At 37.9% G+C, this 15412-nt stretch overlaps 1 protein-coding gene across 1 annotated transcript; it reads left to right on the top strand.

The window, feature by feature from the left end:
* The first annotated feature begins 7 nt into the window (after positions 1–7).
* LOC137200082 (tandem C2 domains nuclear protein) lies at positions 8–15019 on the top strand. The gene is made up of 12 exons (XM_067614764.1): positions 8–276; positions 1776–1850; positions 1938–2141; positions 3386–3562; positions 4097–4173; positions 7227–7296; positions 8117–8217; positions 8882–8998; positions 9410–9601; positions 12925–13039; positions 13159–13358; positions 14449–15019. The coding sequence occupies exons 2-12, from the start codon at positions 1784–1786 to the stop codon at positions 14557–14559; spliced, it is 1431 nt and encodes a 476-aa protein (XP_067470865.1). The 5' UTR covers positions 8–276; positions 1776–1783; the 3' UTR covers positions 14560–15019.
* The last annotated feature ends 393 nt before the right edge of the window (positions 15020–15412 follow it).

Raw genomic sequence — 15412 nt, 5'->3', positions numbered from 1 at the left:
AGGAAAAATAAAAATCAAATCAGAAAGTGGTGCGCTCATGGCTGTTCGGGGAAGGAAGCTCAAACACGCTGTCAGTCCGGGAATGAGAGAGTCAGGGAGTGAGATAGGGAAGGAGAGAGAAAGGGAGGGGGAGAGTGAGAGCGAGAGAGAGAGACCTGTAACTGAAGTGCACTATAAACCTGAGCTCACTGGTATTTCTCTCCACTCGGCTGTGAGTGTGAACTGCGCTGCTGGATGTGAAAAAGTTTCTCCTGTTTCAATGAAAACACCTCATAGGTAAGATCTGCTTTTTCTAGTTTTGTAAATTACTTGATTAACTGCCTTATCTTATGTATTGTAGCACAGTTACACCAACGCAAATTCCTTTATACACCCACAGCACAAAGCAATACAACTGTTGCAAGGTCATAAATGGTTTATACCCTTTTCACTTTTTATATGGAGCTGATTTATTATCAATTCTCCAAATGGCCCCCAAACAAAGTGTTATCATTATTTAGTAAGCCTATTTAAAAAAAAAAGGGTTTATTATAATGCATATTGAGCTCTTACATACCAAAACATCACAAATGACATAGAGATTTATGAATTTGAGAGCACTTGGGCTGCAGCTAACGATTATTTTCATTATCATTGATCTACTGATTATTTTCTCGATTAATTGATTATTCATCTGGTCGTCAAATTGTGAGAAATGTACATCCTAAGTTCCCAGACCTCATGTTTACACTTCAAAATTTCTTATTTTGTTCAGCCGAAAGCTAAAGATAAAAGGTTTGTTATCTTAGATGAGAATGAAAACCAGCAAAGAATTCAAATTTGGGAAGTTTGAACCAGTGAGGTTTTGTTATTTTAGTTCAGAAATATTGCTTAAACAATTATTTGACTATCAAAATTATTGACAATTAATTTTCTGTCAATTGATAAACTGATTAATTGACTAATTATTATGGCTGTAGATCAGAATAATGAACAATTTAGCACTGTTTAGCACTCTATCCATGCTAAAAGTGATTATTATTCAATTCATAGCCTATCTTTGGGAGGCATGTACTAAACAAAATTTGGGATTATAGCTGCACATTTATGGAGCACTATACCAAATATTTACCAATGGGGGAGCACTATAAAACAATTTGGGATTATATCAAATACCAAATTTGGGAGATTTAGGTGAACTCTAAAAGATTTTGGGAATATGACACACCAAACAAGCTTTGAGGGAGCTGTAACAACTTTGTGGTAATTGGGAGCACTACTGAGATTATATCAGCACATTTTTGAGGGCTCTATACCAAATTTGGTGGAATTGGGTGCACTAAAACAGATTTTAGGATTATGACAACAAATTTTTAGAGCATTTTATCAAATTTGGGGGAATTGGGGAAACTGTTGCACAATTTGGGATTATATCCAGTCACACATATTTGGGCTGTGATACCACATGTTTGGTTTTGGGGGGAACTAGAAAAAATGTTTGGGTTATAATAACACATTTTTAGAGCACTTAGTTTAGTTATAGGAGTGCACTATAGCAAAAACTGGGATTATATGAAATTCCAAATTTTGGGGAGGGCTATGAAATTATGACAAATAATGAACTCTTTGAGTTAATTTGCAGTATTTGTAAGGGCACCATAACAGTTTTGGGGATTTGGAGTGTCAGCAATTCCTGATAAGGTCCCTAGGAATACTTGCTCCGGCCCTGGTGGTATCACTGTTTACTGTGTAAACTGTAATTTTCACTTACTGTTACAACACTGAAATATTTCCAGTTGCAGCCATGGAGTGCCTGAAAAACTGCTGCAAGAACTTCATTAAGAAGAAGGAAAAGGAACAGGAGACGCAAGGTAAACTGGCGTCCTGCACGGCTGCACATCAAACAGCTTCGACAGACTGTTTTGTTTCTGACTGTGTGATTTTCTTTTGATTTCAAGTGATCTCACTGAAGATGCCTCCTAACAAAGCAGCAGAGCCAGGACGGGATCCGTATGAAGGGAGGAGGACAGTCACAGAGGATTACCTCCTATCTAAGCTGCCCCCGGATGGCAGAGAGGTGCCGTTTGTTCTCCCAACCTTCAAGGCGTCCTACATCCAGCCCAGAGGCTCCCGCTACCCCAATTTACAGTCCGGGCTGCAGAGTACGTACCCACTGAAAAAATAACATCTGCCATTAAGGATGATTCAGATTCTTTTTGGCCTTAATGGATTCATTTAATTTACACAATCTATGTAAATGACGTATCAAGCAACAATGTAGAAACCTGACGGTAGTGTTGACTTAAAGGTTGGGTTGGTAAACAATGCCATTCCCATCACTGTAGTATCACTGTCCACAAAGAACACACATCATGTACAGTAATTCATTTCACCTTCCGGAAACAGTGTTGAACTTTTGGTTTCTGTATTCCCCTGGAAATCCCAGAATGGTCCAATGTTTTCTTAAGTTTCAAAGACAACTCTCTGTCTGCTTTTATAGAAAACAACAGTCAGGTGCCCAGATGAACACTGAATGAGGTTTTTCCTCGCTGTAATCATTCTTCCTGTTCATTCTGGCTTTTAAAAGATCCCCCTTTGTGTTTCCTTGGACAGTGTTTCCCTGTTGAAAGAGGGACTTTGGCACTAAAAATACTGTAATGTTGAAAGATATCTACTTGATTTGACCCTTTTGGACGGCTGAAGCTTCATATTAGTGTCAGATGCTCAATTGCAGAAGGACCAGGAACACGGTCTTTCTCACAAGCAGGTTCTCTTGTAGCATAATTTTATTGAAGTATAACGACAGACAAATGTGTTTATTTCTTTTGAGATGTTTTAACTTATTTATATTTTTTTTTGATAACAAAGATAAGATATTTTTTGATATTTTTACTTAAACAGCATCCCCATCAGGCTATAACTTGGCTAGATTAATGTAGCAGGTTCCACGTCTACTATACAGTGTGTGAATTATCGCCTTTCAGAACTCAGACGTATAACATTTAATTACAGTAGGTCAGTCAGCGAGTACCCCACCACCCTGCACCCTGGAGCACAAGGACTAAATTAAATCAGGGTAGAAAAACACACATAATCTCACCCCTCCATAGGGTGTGTTTAAGGATAAATTGAGTGACTGATACATTTAACTGCACCACAAACGCCACAAAGGCCTGCAGCAAAGACTTACAATGCCAACTGCTATAATGCCTCATGCATTTAAGTTTCATTAAAATCAGCTCAGAGATTACTGAGGTGTGACCTGAAACTTGATTGCACAGGAGAGCAGAACCAGGATGTCCTGTTTCTATATGAATAGCTGTGGTCTTTTAGTTTTATCAACTGAAGAGAATAATTCGGTCACAATGGAAGCACTCTGACCGCAGAGCCTGCTGTCTGTCTGCAGGTTCGGCCAGGTGCACGTATGCTGAGAGAAAGGCGGAGCTGGTGGGCTCCAGTCAGGCCGTCCACAGCTCAGAGGCCGGCTTCCATCAGGGTCAGATGGCTGAGTATCTTTCCCCCGGGTCGACCCGCCGTGATACACTGAAGAACAGGAACTCCAGTCCCCAAAATCCAAGTCCAGGTACCACAGACCATCAGTACACAGTATCGAAAAACACTATGTGAACCTTTTTTTTTAAAATACAAAAAGGTGAACAACAGAAATATATTCATGGTTGAGTGGTTGAGGGATACTGGAGGTGAAGGATATTTAGTTATAAACTGAGCAACTAATGTATTATAATTAGTGTGTCTTTTAAAAACAAAGTAGTGGCAAATGTTTAACAGAAGCTCACAGAAGTACAGTACATTTGTGAATGTATACCAATCAGAAATTAATGATCTGCACATTTTTTCTCTTTCTTTCTTTCTTACTTATTTCTTGACCAACTATTACAAACGCATTAGCTTACAGCTAAATACAGTTTGCATATTCATCATTATGTAATGTTTATATAAGAGTTATTTCAGATTTACTGTAGAAAAGAGTTGTAAATACTTTGTATGGTCCCAGTATTCATATCTTTCTATAGTCTGACACGGAATAACAAAATAACGACTAATTGAATAATGACCAATTAAATAACTTTGATGTGGACTGTTTTTTTGCTTCCAGGTTGGACTCCGAAGCCTGGCCAGCAGCGACTTAGCAGCTCCATGTTTGATCTGTCCACCTCACACAGTCACATGCAGGTGAGACTGTTCTCTATCTAATCTGTATTCACACAGCGTTTCTCACCCTGTGTCAACCAAGACTAAATATAGTTTTACAGTTTCCACCGTCCTCTGCAGCAAAGTAGAACATTGCAAATGAGTCTCACGAGCTGATATTTTGATGTAAGAGGGAAAGTGAGGCGACAGAGAGTCGAAACAGAGGCAGGTGTGCTGTCGGATGGGTGGAGAAAATTATCAATAACAGTTTTGAGATGAACTATATTTAAAAGTTTTGAAATTGAAAAGATACTTGCCATTCAAACTAAAATTTAAACTTTTTTGAAACAAAATGTAAAATGTTAAAGTTTCATGACATTGGTGGCCATTAACAGTCAACATCCTACATGCTTGCGTGCGTGCTCTCGGCATGAGACTACACTTCTCATAATAACATAAAATATATCTAACGTTGTGTTTTGCACTGTTTTGTAAAGTATCTCTCACTCCCTGTCAGTCAGCCTTTGTTCCCAGTCTTCATGCTAAGATAAGCTAACTGGCTTCTTTAGCTTCATACTTACTGTACAGACATGAGAGTGGTATTGTTCTTCTCTCGGCAAGAGAGAAGAACAATACCACTTTATTTAAAGATAAACAAAGAAGTTAAGCATGCAGTGTGAAACTTTTACAAATAAATTAACGTCTGTTGCATTCAAGCCCTTGCCAAACAAGTTAGCACAATGCCGATTAAGCTTATCACCGCCAGATAAATCTCTCTGTATTTCACAGTATACAGAGTTTTTAAATATGGTGTCAATGGCGACATTCCCGCGCTGGCCAGATGAACGCATACTGCACATGCTCTCTGGGCAGAGGTATCGCAAGCCGCAACAACAGTGACTTAGCAGGCTATGGCATAGCCTATGATTTAACCACGTCAACAGTGTTTTTCTTATAATTCTCATTGCCAGAAGGGGGAGACAAAAATCCTGCACTTCAGCTTTAAATAAACTAAGTTTTAATTGAATTAATTTCATCAACTGATTTGTGAAGAAGAGGAAAAAAAGCCTTTTTATCTGATCTGAGGTTGAGGGATAAGTGTAATTTTTTGTTTGTCTTTTTGACTCTGTTTTAATAATTTAACTATGTAAATTATTGAAGCTTTCAGTGGTCAATAAATGTTTTCAGTCAAACAACTTATCCTTAAGACCGTTAATGCTTTATATCCTAGCTCCAAACTCCATAAAACTTCTTTAAATATTTACCTAACAAAGAATTATGGAGTTAAGCTTGTGATTCCTTTTAAAATGGATTTTAAAAGTATTATGTAAATAATGGTAATTTGAAATTGATCTTAATGTCACTGGAGATTAATTTCAGGTTCAGCACGTACTCCTCCAGTTAGCAGCTGTCCCTGAATGCACTTCTCTTTTCCACATGTGATTCAGCTCCAGGATTTTGGATTAGGGACGTACCTGCTGATTGTCTTGAATAGAGTGCTATTTAATCAGTTATACAATAAGGAAAACAATGAATATGTTGAATATGTTGGGGCGTATTTCTTTGTTCTATAAAGGATGAGGTGTGGTATGACTGTCACCTGCTCCCTGTTAATATGAACGTATGAGGCCATGTTACAATCGATCTAATGTCTCGCCCAAAACCTCGATAAACATTACAGTTTCTTAGTCAGGGCTCACTCTGTGATTAATGTCAGAGCGTCAGAGTTTTTCTTATCTCTGTTTTTGCATGTTGTGGAACAACACGTATACATTTCTATTCACCTTGGACTTCTGCGGATCTTCTTCTTACCCAGAGCAACATACTATGGGTGTGCAATTACAGCTCAATTACCTCAAATGTTTAGTTTGGCAACATTATGAGCAAACAGTAGTAAATAATGAAAGGATAGCAGGTAATAAATACACTGAATAGATCTAAACAAATAAACCCAGAGTGAAGATGTGAAACGAAAAGTGCAGGGGAGAGAGATGGTGTTTTCTAACTTACAGTAGAGTTGAAGAAGAAACAAGAAAAGAGGATGTTTTTGTTTTGGCAGTGTTGGTTGGTTGGTTCACTACTTTGACTCAGACTGAAGTATCTCAACAAGTATTGAATGGATTGCCTTGAAAGTTGGTGCAGACATTCATGGTTCCCAGAGGATCTCACTCAATCTCAAGTATCTCGACAACTATCCAATGGATTGCCTTGATGTTCAAAGTCCCTACTGGATGAATCCAAATGACTTTTGTGAACCCCTGACTTTTCCTGTAGCTCCACCAGCAGGTCAAAACTTTCACTCATGCTGTGACACATCTCAGCATCTACTTGGATTGGCACAAAGTTTGGTTCAGACATTCATCGTTCCCAAACGATGTTTTGATGATGACGTTGGTGACTCTCGAGTTTTGCTCATCAGGTTGACATTGTGGTTCAGATTGAAATATCTATAAGATGAATTGCCATGAAATTTACAGCAGATATTCAAGATCCCTAAAGGATGCATTTTCAAAACTTTGATGATCCTCTCACCTTTCTTCTTGCACCACCATGAGGTTGACTTTTTAGTTATTTATTGAATTATCTCAACGACTAGTTGATGAAACTTGGTACACACATCCATGCTCTCCAGAGAATCAATTGCAATAACTTTGATCTCCTAATTTTTTTTTTTAATGCAGTGCCATCATTTGGTAAAAAACAACAACAACCAACCAACCAACCAAACAAACAAACAAACAAAAAACAACCCTGAAAAATACCTGCAAAACTCATGACATTCTCATCAGCCTCAGCTGTACTTTGTGTTTTGTGCTAATTAGCAAATGTTAGCATGTTAACATGCTAAACTAAGATGGTGAATGTAAAAATTATACCTGTTAAACTTCAACATATTACACAGCATTGTCATTGTGAACGCATTGTCTGATGTCAGTATTTAGTTCAAATCATCACTGTGCATTAGTAAAGCCTCACAGAGCTTATAGCATAGCACTTAGTTTTGTTAAATGATAAAGTTTTGGGCTTCTGTGGAAAGAATAGTGAGTCTTTCGTGCTGTCCTGACTGTCGCTGTGTGTGTTGGTTTCACTTGCAGTGCTTCGACTCTGTGTCCAGTGTTCCTAGCAGCAATTCCTCCATGATGGGGTCCATTGAAAGCAGCCTGGGTCGGTACATATTTATCTCAATCTCCAAACGCTCAAATACTTCCCCTTTCAGTTTTATCTCCATCTCCAAACACATTCCCTTTCAAACTTTCTGTTTGGATCAACTCAGCTGCCATTCCTCCTTGAGATAAAAGAGAAAAGAAAATGCCCCCACACACTCATCTTAAGGGGACGTGACTAAGTCTGATTACGATCACTCTTCATTGTGCAATCATGAAAGGGCAGACTCAGTAATCACTTCCAAATGTTTTTACAACAATCCACCATTTAGCATCAGAGATAAGCTTTCTTACACAAAGATTGTATTATTGTTGGAAGAAAAGCAGCTTTGTTATATTAAGAGATAAATCATTTGGTTATTTATTTTAATTGCAAGCCATTTTTTCTGAAGGTCCTGCACAGTTATGACAAATCCACTTTTATTAATATGTTAACCTGGAAAGAATGCAGTAATAAAACCGTAATATGCAGAATCAGATGAAGCTTTTCTTGTTTTAGCAGAGTCTGTAGACAATTTTGGATTGAGAAGCAAAGTAAACTTTCAAGATATTTGTGGAAACAAATACATAATACATATCAATGAAAAGATTTTGTTGTAAATTACATGTTCAGAGTTGTAAGATAAGCACATTTGTACTCACTAACAACACTAAAATAAAGGGGGGGATCATCTTTAAATTTCCCTCTGAATCTTCTGTAAACACTCATTAACACCATGTTACAACTACATACAAACTCACATTAATTTAGTAACATTACATCTTGTAAATTGTAATTTGTCCCTGTTCTTCTGCTGTCTTCTGATTCCCAAACATTACAGACTCCATCACTCTGTCAGGGGATGAACGTGAGCTGGGGAAGGTGTGCGTTCGTCTGAACTACCAAGAGGCCCTGGAGCAGGTGTGGATCACCCTGGTCCAGGTAAGGTTACATACTGTGAGGGAAGGGGACAAAAAGCTCTGTTGTGCTCTTCTGCTGCATTTCACAAAGGACCCTCTGTGAGTCCAGGATACAGGTCTCTGTTAGCTCCGCTCAATGCTCTATTAACTTTGGCTCGGACAGTCAGGAGGAATAGGTTGTTTTTAACTAACAGAACTCGTCTCGATTGATCTTAAAACACAGTATTCAGTGTATCTGAGGAAGTGTGCGTTCACTCAAAAGACAACACCTACAGTGTGTGTGTATTGTACATTAAATCTTTATTTACATACAGTTACAGGGTTTTAATGCAGCGGTGTGCATAGATTCTCTTAATGTGTGGGATGAAAATGAAAAAGGGGCACCGCATCCCCCCCTTCAAGGTTTGAGTTTGGGTTTCATTTTTCACCAAGGTCACATTAGTGCAGCACTTGGATATTTGGGCTGAACGGAGGAATATTTAACTCATTCAGGCTTCTCTAAAAACCTCACATAAGCACGCACACAAAAGCACAATAACTGGATATATGTCCAAGTTTTTAGTCTCATGTTTTTTGTGTTCATGTCCTTTTTTTTCTCAGGAGAGAACGTGTTTACTTAAGAGTGCTTAGGCTTGCAAATATTTGACCTGCCTCTATTAAAACTTTCATTCCTCTTTCCTTATCAGTGTTCAGACCTCAACCTTCCTCTGGATGGAGCAGAACAACAAAAGATTGGATTTAAAGGGATCATCACCATCCCCAAACCAATACAATTCAAGAGCTCAGTCAAAGAGTACTTTCAGGTACATGCAGAAAGCAGAAATGTTCCATGAGATATCTGAAAGTTTAGATTTTATGTTTAAGTTTGAAAATAATGTTTAGAGTTTACAGTTTTCCTTAAAAGATACATTTTAGCAGAAGATTTATAAATAAAAATGCTGTTTTTTATTAGAGATAATTTACCATTAATATGATCTATATACAAAGATACAGTTCTCTTTCTTAAAGCACTTTGAATTTAACTTTCTTTGGGAGACTAACTTCCTTTGTAGGATTTTTTTTTACAGTTGGAAAAACCAACATAGTTTGCATCCACTCTGTGGTTTCAGATTGATTTATTGCTCCTGATTGAGTTCCATTGTTTTCATCTTGGCTCATATATTGTAGTGACCCTTTCTGACCTTTATTTTCTTTTTGCCTCCTCTGATTTTTAGGATACATGCTTTATGGAGACCTTTGTGTTTGCGCTGCGTCTCCAGCAGCTGCGTTGTAGCGCCTTGGTGCTGCGGCTGCAGACGCACAGCCCCAAAAAACGTACGGTGGCGGAGTGCGTCCTCTCCCTGCGACAGCTCGGCCCTGAGGAGACAGAACACTGGCTGGACCTCAACCCTCCCTCCAAATCCTCTGTGAGTGTTTACTTCATGTGTCTGTTTTTGTCTGTCTGTGTGGATCAAGTAGAAACATTTTTGGAAAAATTTACAAAACTACAAGAAATTTAAGAACTTTAATTGTGATCACCTTAACCTAGAAACAACTTTTAGAAGAGATTTTTCAGGCTTTACATTAATTAAATTATTGTTTGGCTTTGCAATTGGACATTAACAACAACCTTAAACACTAATATGCAGCCAATATGAGCGTTGAATGTAACAGTACAGATCTATACCAGAAGATTTTACTCCAGGTCAGATATACCTCCCAATCATTTAAATGTGTTTATCCTTTAAAGTCCTTAAACATTATTTTCACACTCAGAAAGTTTATTCATTATTTTTATATTGGTCTTAACCTCAATTTAAAGCTAGGCTGATAATCAGACTATATCAGCATTTTGTTTTACTTCATTCATTCAGACAGACTCTGTTAATGTTTTCTTTAGTTTTGTCCTAACCAATCAGCATGAGTGGACTTTACCATTAGTAAAGGTACACAACTGCCTGGGCCCCAACTAAAAGGATCCCAAACAGCTATTGATTTATTATTATGTTTATATATTAAAAATATTGAATTATGTTACTATTTTAACTCATTGTACCCTGAAATAACTTACAAACTGTATACTTTTACTTCAGAGGATAACATTGTACCACTACATTTACCTGACAGATAAATGTTACTGATTATGTTGCAGATTCAGATTTTACTCACAAAATAGAACAATTAAAATATGATGTATTATTATTCACTAAATGTGCAGTGTGTAAGATTTAGCGGTATCTAGCGGAACGGACTCAGCAGAAATTGAATATAATATGTTTTAATTAGTGTATAATCACCTGGAAATAAGAATCATGTTATGTTACCTTAGAATGAGCCCTTTATATCTACACAGGGAGTGGGTCCAAATTACGCAATTTGCATATATAGGACATGAAAATTTCTGACTCTGGCACCTCCTAAAGGTTGTATCAGAAAATACATTATGTCAGACATTGATACACACTGCACACCGGTTTTCGCAGTGATTGTCAATTTTTTTATTTAACAAAAACGATTATCCCATAATTTGAAAGAAGCTATAATCACTATAGCATTAATAATATAATATTTTAATTCTGCACATAGTGGCTTTAAGTTGCTCTAGTCTTGGTTTTGACCTTTTTAGTATCGATTAACCTCAGCTGAGCCTGATCATGGAGGTTAACCTTGACTAAAAAGAGAATTTGGGTGTAATTATAGCAACGTGACAACTGAAAGTAAGAAGATTTACGTAATAAGATGCAGAAGGATAAATATTTAATGCTGTTTGGTGACTCACAGTCTGAGTCAACCAGTTTAAATAATCAGTGCTCCATTGGGTGTCTGGATGCTTTACAAATGGACCTGTTATATTCTCAGTTGTAGCAATTAGTTGATATTGTCCAACCTATTGTCCAGCTGCTAAGGCCATGGGGAAAAACTCTCTGTGTGGGAATATCCCAGACTTTTACTACTTATACTCTACCATTTCCTCTGTTGGCTCCTGTCTTTTATCATTCCTTCTTGTGTGCACAGTAAATAAGAACAAAGGACTGTGTGTGCCTCATAAAACTGTCCACATGATGCATTGTAGCCCACTGGCATGTACCGTACATTTGGCCCTAACAGGGCAATAGTGACACTGAGGCAGACTTCTCTGTTGTTGCATAATCACAGGAAGAAGAGAAAGGGGATTCATTTGGGGAAATTGGGAAACAGGCTTTTATTAGAGAAAAAACCACAGTGTGGATTCTGGAAATGTAAGACATGGAAAGTAGGTCAAACCTCAAACCATTTCAACAGCAGAGAGTGGTTATATTGATAAATGGATGCATGTCTCCCAGTGACAGTAAAATGTGAACTGTTTCTGCACTTAGGGGATCAGACAGTGAATCATCCTTAGGTTCTCGGGGGGACAGCTTGATTCAGTGAATGATTTTACCCATCTGTTGGACACAAAAGCCCCATTTTGTCCAAATCACTGTCACTCAGTAAAGGCTCTTAAAGGCCAAGACAGCTGAATTCGTCGACATCTCAAGTAGAAAAAATATCAGCAAAATTTTGAAAAGAAGCAGGGCTGCTGGCAGTCGAAGAAAGAAAAACAGTATAAAACAGATTAATACAGCTTTAATCTGCTCTTTATAATTTCTCAGAGCAATACAGATTAATCATTTGGGTCATGCTCATTTTTTACTAGAAAAATGTCATTTTCAAGCACAAACCGTTTACTAAAGTATATAATTTAGAGTAAATAGTCACTACAGTGTAATTATCAATTTTAAAAGTCAAATGCAATATCTCAGATATCACTAGTTTATGTTGGCAGAACACATTTCTCCACTTTTATCTGGTCTTTAGAAAAACACAAAATTGGTCTGGTGGAGTGCTGTATTAAAAGGTCAAAATATAAAACGCCTCAAACTGCTGGTTTGATGACAAAATGTGAATAGTTGATGCTCCTCAATTCATACATTCTTTTGGCCTTTTAAAAATCTTTTTGGGCTGTAATTAAAGGTCAAATTGATGTAGCTTTTAAAGTCACAACCTCCTGTAATGTAACTCCAGCTGACATCAAACAACTGTCCTGATAATTTATAATTACTGTGCTGAAAGGAGAGCTGTAAAGGTCATGATTAACTTTGATAAGCAGAAGCTGTTACATGATGAAATGTGATGATGAATGTTGGAAATCAACATGCTCAGTTGATGCTGGTGACATCTGTGGTGCTCAGCGGCCATAGCTGTGGCTGCTTATAGTCTGTTTATTTGAAAAAGTGACCACTGCAAGCAACGCTGCCCTGCTTCCTGTGTGTCAACAGGAATTAGACTCTATAAATGACACTTATGTTAATGCATTGTCTGATAGAATCAGTGGATGATTGAGGTTTGAGATAAGATCGCAAACTCGATCTTTATTCATTACCAGGAAAGTAGGCACTGTTGGCTACTGTCGGTATAGGCTGCCTCTCCTGTCAAATAGTTTTTAAAATAGCTTGAAAATCCAGCAGCACTATGAAAATCATCCACAAAATTAAAATGATTTTGTTATTTTGCCTAGAATTAAATAAAGGTGACATACCAGTAAGTTTTAGCCATGCTAGCAGCTCTGTGCGATTGTACTTAAGCTGCGTTCATACGATGTTCGATGGATGGGAAGGATCGGAAAGATTCCACTTACAAGAGTTTTTGTATGATGAAAGGTTCTTATATAAAATCCAACGTTCCCTATTAATTGTCTACTTATAGAAATATAATTAAATACCATTTTCAGGTGTGCCACTCCGAGCTACATCTCACCACCTGCTTTCAGCCGGTCAACGGACGCATCCAGCTTCAAATCCTCGCCGCCCAAAACCTCCCAGCATCCTCCTCACCACTCACCCAAGGTATCCGGAGACGGTCTTGAATGCTCTACAATTAAAATAAAAATAAATATGGGAAGACTAACTGTATGACTTGTGGTAGTAATTTTACTTTCATTTCCATTTCTCCCACCACTCTGAAGCATTTTTTGTCAAGGTGGAGATGCACCAGTTGGGGCGGGTGGTGATGAACAAGAAGACTCGTGTGCTGAAGGCCTCTGGGGGTCAGTGTCAGTGGACAGAGACGTTTCACTTCTTCCTGGCTGCCTTAGACCACGCCTGCTCGCTGTCAGTCAAACTCTACAGCCGCAGCTCGGTTAGGAGGAAACAGTGTCTCGGACAGGTGAATAACTGACAACAGGTTTTCAGGAAAACAATAAAGATATTATAATACCCTGCCTTTTCTTAGTTATTTCTAAGTTATTTTTTATTATTGATTGTTATAATATTTCATAATGTAGGTCTAAATTAGAGATTCTTGCACTTTTTACTAATTAACTGAATTGCTGAATTATGTTTTTCGGAAATTAATTCATCAAAAGGAAGTAATCCATTAAGTTTTCCTGCTATAAGGAGCTGCCAATGCATCACTCATTATTTCAAGCTGTTTCCTGAGGCTTTCCCCAGCAATAAAGTACTTCCCATGAATAATGTACTTCTTAAACAAACTGACTAACTTCCTAAGATTTTCAACATGTGCCAAAGTATCAGCAGCATCATTAATATCATTTACAAAAGCAAAAGTATCAGCCTTAAAGGATAGGTTCACAATTTTTCTTTCTTAAAACAACAGTCAGGTTCCCATATGAACATTGAAACAGGTTTTGCTTGCTGTAATCATTCCTCCTGTTCGTAGTGACGATTTGAAGATGCCCTCGAAATGTGCTTACAATGTAAGTGATGGGGACAAAGCACAATCCCTGTTTTTAGAGAAGATAATAAGAGGCTTTGGCTGTCTGAGTCAGTCAAATAAAGTGGATATCTTCAGTCTTTTTAGTGCAAAATTCCCTCTTTGTGTCTCAGGCTGTCCAGCTGCAGTGGAAGTATAGTAACAAAAAGAGGGACTTTGGCACTAAAAAGACTGTAATGTCGAAAGATATCTACTTGATTTGACTCATTTGAACGACTGAAGATTCATATTAGCTTCTGATAAACTTTTAAATACATTTTTTCACAGAAGGAGGCTTGTGGATTTTGTCCCCCATCACTTAACATTGTAAGTGCATTATGAAGGGATCTTCTAATGGCCAGTATGAACAAGAGGAACCTAACTATTGTTCTAAGACAGACTTGAAAAACTGTGAACCTATCCTTTAAAATGGCACTGAAATTGAGCCTTCATATCTATACATAAACATGCTCTGAAATGAGAGATCTTTTAATGTTGAGTGCAACAAGCTAACGGATTATCTTTCTCTCAACATTTCTGGCAGGTTCAGCTGGGATTCGACAGCCCTGTCCCAGAAGCTGTGGAGCAGTGGAAGGACATGATGGCTCACCCAGAGAAAGTGGTGACAGCGTGGCACAGGCTGAGCGCTCCTTAAACCTCGTTTCCTAATCTCCTTTTTACTCACTGTGGACGTACAGTAATGATCTTGCGCTGCAGGTCCTGCTACGCCTGCTTGCTTTTCCAGTTGACCAACTGCAGTCTGGTACGCTGATAGGCAGTCGACTCCGATGGACTGGACTGTAAACTACTGAACGTGCTCTGAATGCCCTGGGAGACCAGATTTCCACAGAGATGCTTCAGGTGCTGAGTGATCGGTTGTAAATAGGGGTTTCGAACAAACCGTAGCTGCTGGAAAAGGTTTTATGTAGGTAAAATTAAGGATTTTTCTTAAGGAGAAACAATAGAGCATTTGCTTAATTAACAACAAGTCAGCATAGTATTTAGCTGTATATAATGCTGGATTTTGTATGTTACTGCTTTTTAGTGAGATCCTTGTTACTCTGTTTCAGCTGGATCGAAAGTTTACAAGCAGAGTGAGTGACCATAAAGCAAAACTCTTTGAGGAAAAATTTACATGTCATCTTAATTCCCTATAAGGTGAGCTACAGTAGAAGGTTTTTATCTCTAATTTAACTACATAGGCTATAATGTTACTGTACAATACAGCAGCACCTGTATCAAACCTTAGCTGTACGCTTTTAATAAAAGCACTTTAATTTTTTTAATGTATTTAATGTTTTGCTGTTGAAAGTTTAGTGTGATTAAAGCTAGGTGTCGTTTGGAAAAGTTAGTGTGTGTGTGTTTATTGAAAGAAGTGGAGAGAATGGAAAATGATGTATATGAATAGCAGGCTGTAGTCTTATATATATATATATATATGTAGTCATTTGTGGCCACATGGAAAGGAAGCGGGCCAAGGTCTCCAGCAAGTACATTACACACATTAT

The sequence above is a fragment of the Thunnus thynnus genome, chromosome 16, assembly GCF_963924715.1.
Source record: "Thunnus thynnus chromosome 16, fThuThy2.1, whole genome shotgun sequence".
Taxonomy (NCBI): Eukaryota; Metazoa; Chordata; class Actinopteri; order Scombriformes; family Scombridae; genus Thunnus; species Thunnus thynnus.
Note: the sequence above shows the minus strand (reverse complement) of the source record. Positions and strands in the feature narration are given on the sequence as shown.